General features: G+C 34.8%; 1 protein-coding gene across 1 annotated transcript in view; it reads left to right on the top strand.

The window, feature by feature from the left end:
• LRP1B (LDL receptor related protein 1B) overlaps window positions 1–14632 on the top strand; it is a 570912-nt gene extending 556280 nt beyond the window's left edge. The window contains exons 88-92 of the mRNA XM_068407216.1: window positions 6127–6203; window positions 8336–8426; window positions 10697–10841; window positions 11862–11960; window positions 14492–14632. Coding sequence (XP_068263317.1) covers window positions 6127–6203; window positions 8336–8426; window positions 10697–10841; window positions 11862–11960; window positions 14492–14632 — 553 coding nt within the window. The remainder of the gene's footprint in view (window positions 1–6126; window positions 6204–8335; window positions 8427–10696; window positions 10842–11861; window positions 11961–14491) is intronic.
• Window positions 14633–18238: the final 3606 nt, after the last annotated feature.

The raw sequence follows: 18238 nt of genomic DNA, 5'->3' as shown, positions 1-18238 counted from the left end.
GAACATTCTTTCCCTCACACCCTCCCCCCCATTATTGTCCTTCTTGCTCAGTAACAAAGATTGCAAGAGAATTTTATATCAGAATGTTAAAATTTGAGGTACTGACCTTTTCTGAAAAATGTACCACTGAGTCTGTTACTGTCTTTTTAGCATTCTCATACTAAGTTTTTTAAAGATATCTTTAGTAGTACTCACTAATGGATTGGGGGATGTGTGATGTGTGTAACAGCAGAAGCACATGAGAGATGTCCAAATTGCTCCAGTAACTTCACAAATCCATTGAAAACAGAATGAACAGGAGATCAGATTCAGATGGGAAATAATCAAGAAATGCTTTTTTTTCTATTTATGTAACAAACTGGCAGTTCCATCTGTTCTATCAGTCTGTCTTTTGTTTTAATAATTACCTTTATTTGCCTCTCTTGTTTCCTTCTCACTAATTATCTAACTGCATATACGTTCATGGAAGAGGACCAAGGGTTAGGGAGAAATTATACCTTGTATAATACCAATGAGGAGAGTTGGAAAAAATTAAAACTGTCAAGTACACAGGATTGTCACTGGTTGTTACGTAGGCAGTGCTCTATCAATTTCTTTAGTATGGAATATTGCTTTCTCTCACCTTTGTTTCTTTTATGCCTTCACTGTAACTATATAGGTTGCTATAATTCCATCTTTTTATTTATATTACTATTATCATTTGCACCTGCACATAGATGTGGTCTGTTTGTATTGCTAGCAACTGCAAATAAATGTGATCAAATCATAACCCCCTTACACTTGGGATTATGGAAATATAATGAACGATAGTTTCTGTTATAAGTTTACAATAAAAACTGTTAGAAGATAAAATCATATTGATCCTTATCTAAAGCCAACTAAATTTAAAGAGAACTTTTAAATGCTCTAGTGAGCTTTTGGGCAATTCTGCATGACTGTGGCTGAGGACTTTAAGGTGAAACAATTAAGATTATATTATGCTGGCTAATTAAGAGAATAGTAATTTATTCCTTCTTAGGTTGCTTTCTGCATAGAAGTGTGTGCAATTCTGTGTGTCTGCAGTTCAGAGCTTCTGTTTCCCAGGTGTTGTCAGACATTCTTACCTTGGGATGACAGAAGCTGAGTTGCATCTGAAGGCTTGTTCCTTTGCAGTGAACAGCATGCAGCAGCTGTGAATGATGATGCAATCACAATGTCATGCACAAATTAAATTCAAGTTTAAAGTCACGGGGTTTTTTTTCACTTATTTTGTTACTAAATTTAATATTCTTTGGGTTCCTAAAAAGTAATTTTCTGTTGTTTTGTATGCTTTTGGATTATGCACTTTTCCTATTCATAATTTATTGGATTGCAAGGTAATCTGTATTTCATTTTCAAGTAACGTTGTTGAGTTTCTATCCCTTAGCGTCTACATCTAATTCTTTCACTTTGTTTTCCTTATAAAGATACCAAGTAATGCTCATTAGACAAAAATACTAAAATGTGGTCTGATCATGTGTAAAATAATTATGGAAAAGTTATTATTTGAAAATAAGTAAACTCTACAATATAGGAGATGGTACAAGATGTGCTGTTGATCAAAGCTGGGCTGAGGTTTTGGGTCCTTCATTGTTATGAAAGTTCTTTTTATCCTTGAGGATTTATCTATGGGTATAACTCTATAATATCAGCTCCCTGTATTAAGAAAGTATGCTTCCGAAAGTGTTGCTAAATTTATTATAAGGAATAGTTTAGTGAATTGGTTTAGTTCAAGGATTTTGTTATTCTATGTCATCCTACAGAATTTGGGGGTTGTTTTGATTTCCATCTTTCAATGCAATTTAATGCAAATAGTAAATAACTATAATCCAGATGTTCTCTTCTCTCGTCTTACAAATAGTTTTGATATTAATGATAAGACATATTGCAGTGGAATTTTAATGTAAGCATTCTTAAAATAGTGAGACTGGATGCTTTCATTAGGATGTTTTGCTGTACATTACTCTCTATGCCATGAGTGAAAAGAAAAGTAAAGTTAGAAAATTACTTTGTATAATGAAGAAATATCATCTATAAGTAAGAAACATTTTCAATTCCCCTTCCACCTCTATTTTGTAATGACTGTTTCACAGATTCTGTTATAGACTAATCTTTCAATGCTGCTTTCTGTCATTTTTTTGATCCACACTGGTATATTGAGTTGGAAAGCAGTTGTCGACAAAAGCACTTTTAACCGCATATTATGCCTGCTATATTATATTTTTATGGCAATGCCTGTGGCACAAAAAAAAAAAAAAAAGAAAAAAAAGAGACACAAAAATGAAAAAAGTTGCACACTGCCACCAAATTAGCCTTTTTAATAGCTTCTTCTATTTCTTTGGACGTTTCATAGTCAAATGGTTCCTTTTGGTCAAGTGCCTGTATAATTGAGTTGAGTGTTTCAGTGCACTGACCTGTAGGGGTTATACAAAAAATAGAGGAGAGAGGCATTTCTCTCATGAATAGATTCTGTAACAACAGCATGATCAGTCTCTGAAATGTAAATATCTTAATTCTTAGTATTCCTCATTACAAGTGGGACAGCTTTATAATTTCAGTTTAAAGTTTTTAAAACATCTCTCTTCTGTAATACTATTTCCTTGAGATAAACAATTCCTATCAAATAGGCATTCTGTACCTCAGAGCATGTGGTTCTCAAACTGCTATCTCTTTCTAAACATAGAACTAAATTGTAGCAGAGAGAGCTGTAGCATACTTTTATTGATGACCTTGGCAGCAGACCATGTACAACCTTTGTTTGTTACATTTGCTTTCAGTTTTTATAGTGGCATTCCCTATGATAAAGTTTCTCTTTGATCTATTCACCAATTCTGTTGGGAACTGGAGAGTTGCACTTGAAGATATTCACTGTAGCGCCTTGCACCACTCAGCTGACTCCAACCCGCCCTTCACTGTCGAGCTTCTCATCTGTTTCCATCTCTATTTGTTTATGTGTAGCTTAGATTAGGTTTTATCACTGTCTTTCTTCACAGTTCTTGATAATATGAATGTCTTCAGTGAAACCAGTGGCTTTATGTAGTTCTGCTTTGTTAACGCCTTTTTATTTACCCGTACTGCAAATGTCGTATCTCTGACCAGACAGCTATTGGCAATACTACAGAACAAAAGCTCCTGGTACCAAACAATTTGGAAAGGTACAAAATACTGTGCATCAAATTGAACCAGAAGTCACTTCCCATGCTAGGTACTGAGCAGTCTGAGTTTAAATAGCCTAATATCAGAAAATGTTATTAAGAACAATTTCTACCTACGGTATCTGAAGACAATTGAAACTGGTTAAGACCTCTTTCCCACGTTCCTACATGAAAGTTGTCCATGTCCCAACCCCATCATTATTCATGTTCCTGCTCATGGCTAATTTTCTGTGTCAAATTCCCTTGCAGACAACGCAGCTTTCCCCTGAGCTTTATTTCTTACTCTATTCTGTCTGTCCAAGCCAAGTCTTTGCTAGCTTGCTGGACCATAAAAGGGCAATTATTTTACCTCTGAGTATAGAAGGAAGTGACTGTCAGCTTCAGTCCCATTGAAATTTATTGGAGACAGCAAACATTTGGAAAAATGAGAATGAAGTGGCAACTTGCTCTCATGTTTTTATGGGACTTTTATCAAATGCCTCAGAAGTGTTTCAGTATTGCTTTTACAATTTAAATGCCAAGATAGGTAGCAAGCTGCTAATATTCTTACCTTAATTTGTTCCTCTGTTTACTGCATGTATAGCTGTACGATTTCTTTCTTCACCAGCTGTTATGATATCATATCTGCTGTAAGATTTTGAAGAGCATAATTGTACATTTTACACAATTTTCTCACAACCTTATACTTGCATGCTCCATAGTGATTCCTTTGCTCGTCTCACTATCTTATATTCTTTAAACTGTTTTAAGACAGATTTATAGTAATGATTTTCTTATACAGCTGAAGTGTCTGAAACCTTCAATATAAGGATTTAAGTAGAAGGTTATGTCTGACTCTCAAAGAAATCTTTTCCTTTCAATAGTGTGGTATTAAATGAAAATTGTCTCTCATAATAAGCTTTAATCACATGAGCTGAGTCCCCAACAGCAATGATGCAAAACTTCCAGTAAGAAATAAAAAGACTATTTTGTGGTTGTCATATGCCAACAGTTTGGATCCCAGTAGAGCATTCCAAGTATAAAGATTTATGGTGTTTCTCTACAAGAATGGAGATAGTTATTTTGCAGCCATATGTTGAATGGTGATCTTTTGAAAAAAACAAGTTCCTTGAATAGTATCTTAGTAAGGTAAACAAACTTATTTCAATAAACATGAACTCACTAAGTTATAATGCAATTTATCTATCGTGTGAAAATTTTTGAATCTATTATCAATTAATAAACATGTCTTTAAAGACCATCTGCGCTTTATCTCTATAGAGTTTGAGTTAAGCACTTTCATAACATATCCTACCAAAAATGGAATTAGATCCCCGAAAAATTTTAATTTATCAAATCCAGTAAAGAGATTTGTCTGAATGTTGGATTGTGCTGGAATAGGCTTAGGAGCAAAGAGAGAAACTAGCCGTGCTTCTGCAGTGATCTGCAAAGACAAAAGAGAGTCAAAACTATCACCAGCAAAGCTGGCTGGGGCTGTCCTTTAAGGATTCCGCAATTTCTGTCTGGAATATTTTGTACCTTTCCGAACCTTTTTGTATTATAGAACAATGTCAGTTGTTAAGCAAGTCCACCTCTATAATCTACTATTTGTTAAATCCTTAGAAATGCATCAGATAACAGTAGTTCTTAGAACTACCTGCAAAGTAATGCTCTATTGCATTTTCCTAAAGATAACCCACGTTGAAATTCATAAATAATTCAAAAATACTTAGAATAAATATGATTCATTGCACAATATTCAACAGAGGCAGATGAAAACTGGCTGCTTCCTGCCGTTTCCACAAGAAGAGTTTGAGGTTTTGTAGTAAACTTAATCATATTTACAGCAGGATGAATAAGCAATTGAATTTCAGTCAGGTATTTGTTTCCATTTTTGATGGATTTGCTGAGTCTGCACGCATGCACTCCTTGTGCTTGCTTGTATGCATGGAGAGCATTCTGGATCTCAACCGAGGAAATATTTGCATATTGATATTCACACAAGGAAATTATAGCAGAATAACTGTGTACTCATCCAGGCACCTGGCTCATAAAGCATATATTCTGAACATAAACAGTATTCGGGGCCCTGTGAAGCCAGTAGATACTCCTGTCTGTTCAGGACAGCTCTTTATGCTTTAACTCTCACACCTGCTTGCACACACATGCGTATATATTTCTACAAATACATATCTAGTTATATAGTTCAAAATTTAAAAAGATAAAGCCATTAAATTGTAGAATTTTCAGGGAAACATTTGAATCTGAAAGCAAAGAAAAGAGGAATTTCAGTTAATTTGCAAATATTAGTCAAAGGTAGGTCTTATTTGTTCAAGTAAATTATTACAACCAGGTCTGTAAGAACTATTCTACAGTAACCATTGCGTTATCCAGAGCAACGGGGGACAGCAGAACTCTGGAAGGAGCCAGTTGGTGTGGATGCTGCGTGTTACAAGATGCGTGTAGTAGGTTATGTCTAGTCAGGTGCTTTGTGCAGCATGGATGTGGCTGTTAGAGCCTCTAGATCGAAGCTGACCCTAAAACAATATGGTAAAAATAAAGTGCCTTAGCAAATCAGCCATGCTGGGCTAAACTGGCTATGCGTGGATCCAGCTCAAGTGTTCCTTCATTATTGCATTGTAGGTGGTGGTTGGTTTAATAGGATGTTAATATACCATTGGTTATGCCTGGTTTATTATTCAAGAAATTTAGAAAAGGACTCTGGACTGAAGATTGCAGTGATAGTAACAGGAATTGAAGATACAAAGCTGTAGTTTTAAACTAAAAACGTACTCAGAATGTTTTAAGTGCCATGGCAGAGTACTGCTGACTCCTTCCATGAAGCTTGTTTATTTTGTGGAATCACTGTTGTCATTCATGTAGCTCTTGAGAAGATACTGGTGGTCTCTTTAATAGGTTACTGTGTTAACAGCTGACATCTATTAATTTTACCATCTTAATTGGATCCTTTTAGATGTTCAGCCAACTGGTCAGGCACACAGTGTGAGAGGCCAGCTCCCAAAAGCAGCAAGTCTGACAATATCAGTACAAGTAAGTACTTCAGATAACTGCCATCACTTGTCAAACTTGGCTCAGTTTAGAAACTTTAACCTGGTGATATTTTAGAATGGAATTTGTGTCATGTGCTGGTTACCTGTATTTAAAAAAAAAAAAAAAAAAAACAAAACACAAAAAAACAAACTTAGATCTCAACTTTTTGATTGACATTGTGTTTCATGAGGTGGTTCTGATAGAAGCCATATGCTACACACTCACTGCTTCAAGGCTAGCCTGCACTTTTCTTAAAGAAAGTGTATCAAGTGGCAAATGCTTGGTGATACCACTGCTGTGCAGAGAACTAGTATGAGACCTCTGACCATTTAAGTCCTACTGAAAGCATCAAAAATAGAGTTGTAAGTAGTTCATAACTTTTGCATTGGCTGTCTGCAGAGGTTTGAATTTTACCTACTATGAAAATCATCTTGAAAGTAAGAATAGCTCCTGTCATATTTTTTTAAACGTGTCTGGAAGCATAAAAGGATGGTATTGCTACACTATTGGCAGTTTAAATTGGACGAGGTTCCCTGTGGTGCATGGAGTATGCTGATGGTACCGTGAAGTACGTCTTGGTCACATTTAACCCAACTGGAGCAGTAGAATGAATTGCCCACTATTCGGGTCAGCTTGATGCTTAGATGAAATCTTCCTAGTGATCCAGACAAGTGAAATAACCCTTACAAGCTGGAAATGGGCAAAAAAGCAGCCAGAACCTAGATCGGTGTTTCTCGTTGAGGGGATACCTGCTACAATTTGGGAAATAGGTGTTCATCTTGTGCCTGCTGCTAGACCCCAGGCTGCACCATGGTCACCAGGTGGCAACTCATGCCTGGTGAGCTGTTTTTCAGGGTTTTTTCTTAAATGTTTACCTGCCAAGTCAAAATGAACCTTTTTTTTTTTTCCTCCAAAGTAGAACTTCATCCAGTTATTTATCAAATATTATCTTAAAATAGCATTGTTGTAATTTCCTTTACATGCTAAATCTTCATAAGCTCAAATGAACTCAGGATGCTTCAAGATTTTATTCACTAGTACTTCATTTTGGGCCTCTGACAACCTGACTTGGCTTTCAGTAAGCCTTCACGCAGAATTCAAGGCATCTTTGTCAATTCGTATTTAGACTGTGTTTAATGTAGAGCAGAAGCTGCCAACAGTTTATTTTTTTAATAAATCAATAAATGTAACCAATGAAACAACCAGCAATATTTTTGTTTTCCAATAGTTAAGGGCTGTGATATTAAAGGAAATGCATGTTATTCCACATCAGCTTTATACTGGAGTCCTGTAATTTATAAGGGCCAGGTTTTTATAACATAGAATTATTTGTTTCATGTATGTATTTATTGCCAGATACTTATATTAAACATGAGAAATTCTTAGAAGGGTACAATTGCTGACCTTATTTTTGCAGGTAGTCTCATTTCAGTGAAGTTATCCACCCAAATAATGTTAAGCCCATTTTCTTCTTCCCTGTTCCCTCCCTGTCTGATCTGTGCACTGTTTTTCTGCTACATTAAGCATTATTGTAGTTTCCTTGATTGCCTGTATCAACATAACAAAATTATTGGCTCTGGAGTACAATGCAGTAAAATGCAGGGATGCACCAACCATCTAGAAATGGATATTGCTTGCTATTTTTCATTTTCCCCCAAATAAAAGTAATAAATACATATAAATGCTAATAATGGAATTCTTCAGTCAGAGCCATGCTTGCTGAATATTTTAAATTAGTAGTTGTGTGACTTAAATAAACTACTGAAGATGATGGTGGCAGTTAAAGTCAGTGGCCATGCCACTCCAGTCCAAATTGTTCAGCAGTTCCACACACCTTCCTACGATATCGCTGCAAATGTGAGCAGGGAATTAGTACAAAGTATATTGGTATCCAGAAAGAGGAAGCCGCTGATTTGTTGATAAAAGTACTTGTGTGTACACCATTATCTGTAGTGATTTTTTTTTAATTGATCAACACTAGAACCTCAAATCAGTGAAGCTCATCATATGAAATTACATTTGTTGGTGAGGGAAATTATTCTTTTAAAATTAATTTTAACTGTTTTACAGCTGTGAAGAAATTATTAGATGTAGCTGTGAGCATTCAATGATATATACTTTTCCTCTTTTAGGAAGCATTGCAATCATTGTTCCTCTTGTTTTACTGGTGACTTTGATCACTACTCTGGTAATTGGACTATTTCTTTGCAAAAGGAAACGAAGGTACGTAATTCTACATTTTTACTTCATATGTCAATATAAATCTTTAAAGTATATGCATCTTTTTGATATAAAAAGTTCACTTTATATATGCTGAGCAATTAAAAAAAAAAAAACACAACTAACAACCCAAAACTTGTTCCTGGATGCAGTGAGTTAGTTACGTTTTGGTTCTTGCTGGAACAATTATGTCTATTATTTATACTTATATTCCACATAGACTAGATAAGAAAATGTAGTTCTTTTCTTATCCGGTTTGCTCAATCCTGCCAAGGCTGTATAAGTGTTAAAAATTTTATCCAGAAACTTAGTGAACTTAGTAAACAGAATTAATGTATTTCCTTGGCACCACGTAATTAATATTGTTCATGTCTATAAATACTTTAATGTCTATAAATCCTATAAGTTCCTGTCTGTAAATACTATAAATACAGGTAGAGCCTGTGCAGAATTTCCAGTTTCTAGTTACAGTTCAATTTATTTACTTTGATTAGTTCTTTTAAATTTTATGTAAGTTATAGTAAAGATGTAGACAATGTTCGAAGTATCTACTGTAGAGTACCAAGCCTTGTCATCATAGCTGTATTTCTTTAGTAACTTGCATAGGAAGCCAGATTCCAGCACTGAACAGTGAATCTTTTGTTCTCTTGAATTTAGCTGCCTTAGAGCTGATAATGAACTTGGGGAGTGTAGTAGACATTTTGACTTTGGCCATTTCTCAAAGGCCGTGTTGGTGGCGGGGGAAGTAAGGGTGTTTCTACTGTGTCCAGATACCTGAGCAAGCTGCTAACTTTCTTGCCTTCAGAGAAACGAGAAAGTGATGTTAGTGGCAATGCAGATTTAACAAGGAAAGATTCCAATTAATAAGGATGTGGCCAAATAGGGAGGAACTGGACTTATTTCAGTTCTCTAGACTAAAAGAATCTTTTAAATTGCTAGCATCATGCATAGCATCTCCCTGCAAACTGTGGTCCTAACTAGTAAGTCTTAATTTTTAAATCCTTTTTGAAAAGCCAACAAGATAAATACATTTCCTGACCATACTGTTAGTAATGCTGACCCTGCCAGGCTCCGTGGATGTCATCACGTGCTGCTGTGCCTAAAGACCAAATTTAGTGCTAGCCAAATCCCAAACACCAGTTGCTGGTCTGTAAATTGTTTAATTGGAACAAGTTCTTGAGAATAACTTGTTAAATAATAGATCTTCAGTAGAGAAATAGAACTAACCTCAGTGAAGAACTTTTTTTTCTTAAAATTATATTTGAAAATGTATTTTAGGGGTTTTTATCTCTTCAAAGAAGACTCAAGTATTAAATTAGGTATAGATGTTCAACACTTGTACGCCACAGATTAGTGTTTATTTTGGGAAATGTTTTTTTTCTATGCCGTTTCTGAAAAATACAGATCCTTTAGTGTACTGGATTTCAGACACTGACTGCATCTTTCTCAACCAAACAAGAGAGCTCGACTATTATCATCTTGACTGTGACCTCCCTATTATTCCTTTGTAATTCGAGAGAACATATTGCATTGGGAAGAATTACCCTCTTGAGATTATTTCAATTGCTTAGACTAAAATCACCTCCTTACCTAAAATAAATTAATTCAGCAACTAAAACAATTCAACTCAATCACTTATCTCTACTGGTATCTAATTCAAGGTTAAAATAAGACACTATCGTTTTATTAAAGTTTGGAAAAATTCAAGTTGAACTTCAGCTTTCCAATAAGCACTGGCAGGGAATACAACTGGAACTATGAGAAGTTCATACATTTTTAATGCATTGTAATGAAACCATTTGCCTTGTCCTCAGATTACAACTGACTTTGGGCAACTGATTTCAAATGGAAGTGAAATGAATGAGCAAGGGGACATGACTCACATTTGCTCCATCTTCATTACTGCAGGGAATCTGCAATGAATGTGCAAGGCTTTCCTTGGGAACTGAGGAAAATCTGGAAATAATAGGAGGAAGTCGGGGTTATAGATGAGTGAGCACTTTGTATGAATTCATATCGCTACAGCCAAACTGAGAAAAACAATAAAAAGCTACTTCCAGCTTATGTGAAATCTACACATAGACTCAGATTGCACTTGGCTGGAAAAATGCAAGGATTTTCTGATTGTGTCTGCAGGAAACACTTTTTCATCCTATTGGTCTTAATGATTAAAGAGAAATAAAATAAAATTTGTAGTATTTTAGGATGATGTATCCAAGCAATTACTTGAAAAGTCACTAGCTGCTTTTTTTTTTTGTGTTTATGCACTATAGGACAAAAACTATCAGAAGACAACCCATTATAAATGGAGGAATCAATGTAGAAATCGGCAATCCATCATATAACATGTATGAGGTGGGCCACGATCACAGTGAAGGTGGTCTTTTAGCCTCAGATTTTACTGTAAATGCAGAAAAGGTAATTTTTTTCTTTTTCTAATGGCAAAATCACTACCTATTTTGTCTCACAAAGGTTTTGTCTTTAAATGTAATTAATAGAAAACTAAAATAATGACCTTAGATTTAGCTACACAATGAATGTCAAGGCACGTTAGATTTCATTAGAATAAACTTCATGAGTATGTTAACAGCTGTTTTGCAGTCTGATGCTTGCTCGTGGACAGTATTCCTAGTGCTTGTGTTTTACCAAAAGAGAGTTAGAACTAAACTATGAAATGAGTTTTCTGTCATCGACACATCTGCTGAAGTTGCCAAATCGTAACCTATCTTTTTAGTCTAGTTGCAAATACTGAATGGAAATATATTACCTACCTTTTGAAGTGTGAGTGTATTCGTACATACGAGACTAACTTATTTCATATATGAAAACTTCCAAAAGCACAGAGAATTCAGAGTCCTGGCTGGGTAGATAGATTAAATGTTTACACAAAGCTCGTAAGTATTATCATTTTCCTGTAAAAGGTGCTGTCACTTCTGCAGCACCACTCTGCAGTGATTGAACTCCCTGAGCGATGTGACATGGGATGAGCAGAGTAATGCTGCGATATCTTTCCTAGAGCTCCATAATCAGACATACACCAAAGGGCAGCCATCATTCTGTGGCATTTCTGACAAAGCAATAACCGGATTACTGGTAGCTCTAGGAATGTCATCGCCGAATCGCATAGCCAGTGTGCTGAATGCAAGAGGTAAGCTGAAAATGGAGTTACTCACTGGAGGAAGTAACTGAGCCAATGCTTATTGTGAAGTCTGGCTCTAATCCTTAATGGAAAATGATTTTAAAATACTGTATTTTATTCTCTTATGGAATGCAAGAATTTTTTGTGCTGAAGAATTACCTGTAAGTAGATTTTTTTTTTAATTGTAGACCACTCTAAAGTAATGTTTTTAATTGGTGCACTGTTTATTTAACAGTGTTGATACGTACACGTGGAAAATGCTCTATCAGCACCGAAACTGAAATTTTCTGTTTATACAGGCCAGATACATAGGGGGAGGGCCCACTGCATTCAAGCTTCCCCACACAGCTCCATCAATCTACCTAAACTCTGACTTGAAAGGACCACTGTCAACAGGGGTGAGAAATGATGATTCAAATCCATTTCATTCCACCACAGCCCCTTTCTAAAGAACATTTGTCTGTTGTTTTTGAGTAGAGGCATCTTCTGTTTGGTTTTAGTTTTGTTTTTCTTCTTTTAATGGAAAGAAGAATGACAGTAAATAATACATTTTCTATTTGAAATTAAAGTTTCCTCTCTGCATACAAAACTTCATCTGTATCCATCATTGTAACGTGATCTAAAATTGCAAATACGTCTTTCAAAGGAACGCAAAACCAGTAAGCAATGCAGTGCTTTTCCATAGCATTATATGTTTAGCATAGCATTCACAGCCATGTATCTTGATATATTTGCAATTTATATGTAATCACATGTGTTTAGTGAAGTTTATCAAACTGAAAGAAGTTCCCAGATAAATGAAAAAAAGGCCTTTTATTTTAGAGGAGTTTGATACACACTAAAATGAACAATTTCCTTTAATGTTTGCAATGCTTTTTTTGATTGTTCAGCTTTCAATCAAATTTTATCATAAAATAGTTACTTTTAGAATGTCAGATTTTGACTACAATTTAACATGATGTTTGCAAACATTGACATTTAAAATATTAAGAAGGGACATCAATATGACATTCATTTTCATGTGCCTCTATATATATTCATCTTTTGTGCCATTTTCGTTCTTGCATAATTGTAATATGTTGCATTTGGAAGTTTAACAATTTGTATTAGGGTATGATACTTCTGATGGAGCACAAAACCGTGGATGATGAAAGCTTGAATATATGCCCATCTCTAACATTAACTGTTTCTCTTATTCAAGTCATTCCAGTTACTTTCTGTACCTCACTGTACTGGATTGTGCTATCAGTACCAACTCAAAGAGGTATCATGAGGCAGAGCCTACTATTATATGTAATTTTAATAACTCCATAAGGCACTATGTAGATGCCAAGTGTCTCTGTTCTGTTGTGGTTATCATCCTTAATAATGATTGTCAATGAAAAAAAAAAGTCCTGGTAATTGAAATAAAACTAAATTTCTGTTTTCCTAAATTTCTGATTATCATCATTACAACAAATGTGAAGATCTCTTAATTCAATGGGAACAGACAGGTATAACTGAGAGTTCGCTCTCATAAATTACTACAGCAGTTAATTGCATATTTATGTGCCATTAATATAGAAGAGTAGCTGCTGCTTGCTTTCTTTTAAAAAAAAAAAAAAAAGTGATTCAACTTTTTCTGCCTTCATTCCAAGAAATTGTGAAACACCAGGCAATCACTTTGTCATCTGTAATAGATGGCATAGGCAGCTTTTAACTAACTAGCTGAGTGGCTGCCATAGCTAGGCAGCCTAAGGAATATTTGAATCCTGGGCTCAGAAATTGTATTGATCAACAGGGAAATGAAGAAATAAGATTCTAGACAGCTTTCATTCCTTGCTACCCAGGGTGTACTCAGGAAAGTAAAGAAAATCTACCCACTTCTGTTTAGGGTAATTTAAAGGTTAGCCACTTCTTATGTACACTGAATTAATTTACCTATTTCATAGCTAACTGGTGTTCCGCTCAGTATTTGTGTAAGCAGAGCTGTGCTGTTTCGTTAGTTGTAAAAAAAAAAAAAAAAAAAAGAGGACAATTTTGACCATACCCTTTCCAGTTATTATAGGTAAAAAGCTGAACATCTAGTTGGGTAGCAAAGGTCTTCCAGGAGACAATAAAGGCACAAAGTATGAAGGAATTAGTGGAGATGTTTACATGACAAACCTTGGATAGTGCTTTCTCCTTAGCAGGAATAATAGGAGGGTCAGTTTTCATCCATGTTATACATCCTCCTATGCTGTCAGACTCAGGAGATTTGTCATGTACTGAAGTGCTTTGCAGAGTTAGAAACGGACTTGTCCTGTACTGAAGAATCACTCAGTCCAGACTGCCAAAGTTGTTGAGAAAATACTTCTCAATCTGTAACTACTATGATATATTAACAATTAATGCTGGTTTATTATTAAAGTTTAATTTACATTAAGTATTGAATTTTTGGTCAAATCATGTTGTATATTTGGGCCACAGAATTCGAAAACATGGTCAGCTATTGATGGGATGCTGATGTCTTAGAACAGGTAATATATGGAAACCATTGGTTGCAGTTTTCTACTGTTAAACTTGTCACATGGTCTCACAGTGCACCTTCTCTATAAACTTCTTCATATCTATTCTGAAATCTTCCCGTGTAATAAGGTGGACAAGTGAACTTCAGAGACATTTTTCAAGGATTTTGTTTTAATTTCTGTCATTGTTTTTATGGTTTTAATATCATCCTATGCTGCATGTCATGTCATTGATTATTTTAAAAGCATGTCTCATCATGAATTTAATTTTTAACTAAATAATTAACTCATTATCAGGTTTGCAGAAGTCCAGGTATCTATTAAATATGTCCAGTTACATTTTATGTGTACTTGTTCTTGCTTTAACAAAACCATTTCCATTTCCATAAACGTTTATTTTGGTTTAATCCCACTGATCTAATGTATGCTTAATTTCTCTGCAGCCAACAAATTATGCCAATCCAGTATATGCAAAGTTATACATGGATGGACAAAACTGTCGAAACTCCTTAGCAAGTGTTGATGAAAGAAGAGAACTCCTTCCAAAGAAAATAGATATTGGGATAAGGGAGACTGTGGCATAATCTGCTGTTACCTTTTATACTCTGTATAAATGTATAAAATATAAGGATTACTTTTCTATGTACCAACAGTATTATAATTGTTTTGGCATCAGCATTACCTCTGTTTTTTGTTTGATTGATTGTTTTCTGGGTTTTTCTTTTGCTGATGACTTTTGACTGACCATTTGTAAGGTATTTTTATGAAAAAGAAACTGCACTACGGTACAATTTACAACAATGCTGCTGAAATAACACACCTTTAAATTTGTTGAAATTGCAAACAGCATATTCGTTTGTAGCGTGAAAATGAGCAATCTATTTTCTATGAACTTTTTTTGTTCTACTTAATCGATGAAGATGGTATCTGCACTTTTTCATTATGTAGTCTGGAAGCTGTAGTACAGTGTGTAATTTTGTTTATTTTAAATGGTGAAAGAATGATTGAATGGTCTACTCTCTTCTTTGTGCCCGTTAGAATTTCTCTTCAGATCCTGATAAAGCTAGATAACTTTTCACAAACAAACATAACTTGCTTTTAAATTAGCTTTAGGTTGCCAAGAAGTAAACAAGACTATAGAAATGAAACATCTAATGATCTGCATGAACACAATGATTATGTTTCAGAAATTCAGTGACTGTACATGATATACTAAACATATATACCATGTAAACAAGCTTTGTATTTATTAAAACCTTCTAGAACGTAGTAACGATATATCTTGGAAGCTGAAACCTTACTTGCTGTGGGACAAAGCATATGAACTCCAACAGTCCTGTAGGACAGTAGCCACCCTAGAGCACAAGAGGGCATTGCCTACACATGCATTATATGTTTATTCACTTAATCACATGCTTTACTTATGGATTAATAATTCCCCATCACATACCAAGCAGTAGGGAAAAAATCCAAACCCCAAACCTTAAGCACACACAGGTGATCACAGCATTCAGTTTTGACAATCACAAAAAAGTCGTACCTGTTTAGAGATATTAAAGAATTCAAGACACAGCAGTTTCTTTAAATGATGATAAACTGTGATATTGCTGAGGTAAAACATAACCAAATTGCATATTAGTGAAACTTTACCTAGGGCCGAGTTTCAATAGTCTGGGTTAAATTATGAAAAGTGAAAAGCATCAGTATCAATTTCCAGCACTTGCTCTGACCTGGTCTGCCTTCTGTTGTTGCTAAGAGGGAAAATCTGACTCACCTTTTTTAATTTTGATGGAAATAAAGAATACAATTCCTTTCAGGTTTGAACTGAATCGAAATATTTTATACATAAACTTTAAAGGCACAAAAGACGTATTCACACATATACTGTGGAGGACTCTTCCTTCCTCTGCTAGACATGACTGACTTTTAGCTATCATAATATATTAACCTAACAGATTAAATATGTTTGTGGTTGCTCTTTATTCCCTTTGTACAAGCATTACAAAAATAACTGCTGTTTTATAAAAGATTTTTGTTGTACTATTGTGCATGCATACTACCTATTTCTAAACTTTGCCATATTGGGGCCTTTATAAAACTCTTGGTTTATGTAATACTAGTGCAATTTTGCTTGAACAATGTTATGCATATCATAAACTTTTTCAGGTTCTTGTTTAAGTACATTTTTTTAAATTGAACAGTATTTTTCATTTTGGTTATAATAGTCATTTTGCCTATGTTTCTACAATGAAGTGTTAAATACTTTATAAAAAAATTGTTGACTGATTTATTTAAATGAAAATCTACATACTTAATTCAGTGTGTTGACTAATTTTTAAATTTAACTTACGAAATGAAAACTAAAGAAGAGCAAATTGAAGGGCAAGAACGTGACTGTACAAATGACTAAATTCCTTTTCTTAATGACAGTTTTTTGCTTTTTATACAACTTCTATCTGAATGTTTTTGCAGCTCTGCACATGTTCGGATAACTTAGGTGTATAGCTGTGTATTATGTCAATAGAATTTTAAAAGTATTTTATTTTCTATAAAAATACTGAATTAAATAGTTTCATACCGTACAGCTATGATTCCACAGGTTCTGCCTTTATTCCGCTGACATCATCAGAGATGGATTTTGCCCTCAATTTTTGCATAATTACAGTTGTTATGAGGTGTAAGTAGTTGGTCTTTTCAGAAACCTTACTGTTTATTTTCTGGCAGAGAGTCTCATATCTTTAATACTCAGGTAGAACTAAATTGTAACTAGCGAGTATACAAGTAACATCAGTTTGAAATCACAAACTCTTATATGGACCTGATGAAATGTTTATTGTGATGTCTCATGTTTCCTTTCAGTGAGACATTTTATTTACTTTACAGTTGCTTAAGTGTAAATTACTTTTTAAAAAATTAAATTTATTTATTTTCTTAGAAATACACAGTTGATGTCAGTGAAGCTATTAGATACTGGATATTAGATCTGGCAGAATTTTGGTGGAGATATTGAGCTCTACCACTGCCATGCCTTAAAGGTCTTTAAATTACCCCTCAGAGTAACAATCCCCAATGGATTTTGTTTGTTTTTTCCTTTACCAAGGTTCTTCATGGGAACTGTTTCTCACAATCCTTTAACAGCCCCAGAATCCCCAGGCTCTGTAGCTGTGCAAAACACACAAGGAGCTGGAGGGTGAAGGTTTGAGAACCTAATCAATAACCTGTACGTGCATCCTCATAAGTTCAGTAAAATAATTTTGTGCAGAAAATTCTATAAACTTGTACAAGGAACAACAAAAATTTTTAACTTTCTACATTTCCACAGCGTTCTAGCTGTTATTAATGCCACAGATTCCTGTGTGTTTTAAGATGACATAAGCTTAGAAGAAAAAAATTTGGATAAATGTGCCTGTATCACTGATTAAAACATTTGTCTCTTCAGGGTATAGTTGCAAGGCTTTTTGTGGTTGCTTTCCTGAAGATACTAATGACATTTCATGTGAAATGCTAGTACTGTACTATTTCACTGAATTCATCAGGGTAAAATTTTTCTTCCACACTACTAATAATTTTTCTTAGTAATGTGAAGCAGTTTGTGGGTTCCATAAATATCAGGTATTAAAATTATTCAGGGAAATGGAACTTCTGGTAAATCTAACCCTGAAATACACTCTTCATTTACTTCTTACTCTTAGGCTAAGGAGTGGTTCCACGTTCCTGGGTGACCACAATATACTTCTGTGTCTGTTTTAACTTTCATTGCCCACATTTTCATTCAGCAGAAAAAAAAAATACATGTAAGCTTGAAGGGTGACATGATGTGCTCCATCACAAACTAGGTTCTTAAATTCTTTGCTGAATGGAGAAGCTCTACGCAAAACGTATGAAAAAAAGCATTTGTGCCAAACTTTGTGTAATTGTGTCTAATGGATCTTTTTTTTTTTCCACAGAGGTTATACTAGTATATTTACGTGTAACAACAGTGCAGTGGAGTCTGTGCCTTGTGATAGGCCTCTTGTTCTCTGCAAGAGTTTGCATAAACACTAAATTATGACAACAGAAGTTCAAAACAACAAATTGAGATTGATGATGCTCTTGCTACTTTGATTAGTCATTCCACACAGCTAAGCTAACAGCAGTCTTGTTGATAAACACACTAGGAAGCGTATTTGAGAATATTTACTTTGATGTGC

This window comes from Nyctibius grandis, chromosome 9, assembly GCF_013368605.1.
Source record: "Nyctibius grandis isolate bNycGra1 chromosome 9, bNycGra1.pri, whole genome shotgun sequence".
NCBI lineage: Eukaryota > Metazoa > Chordata > Aves > Nyctibiiformes > Nyctibiidae > Nyctibius > Nyctibius grandis.
This window is presented reverse-complemented; position numbering and strand designations above follow the sequence as displayed.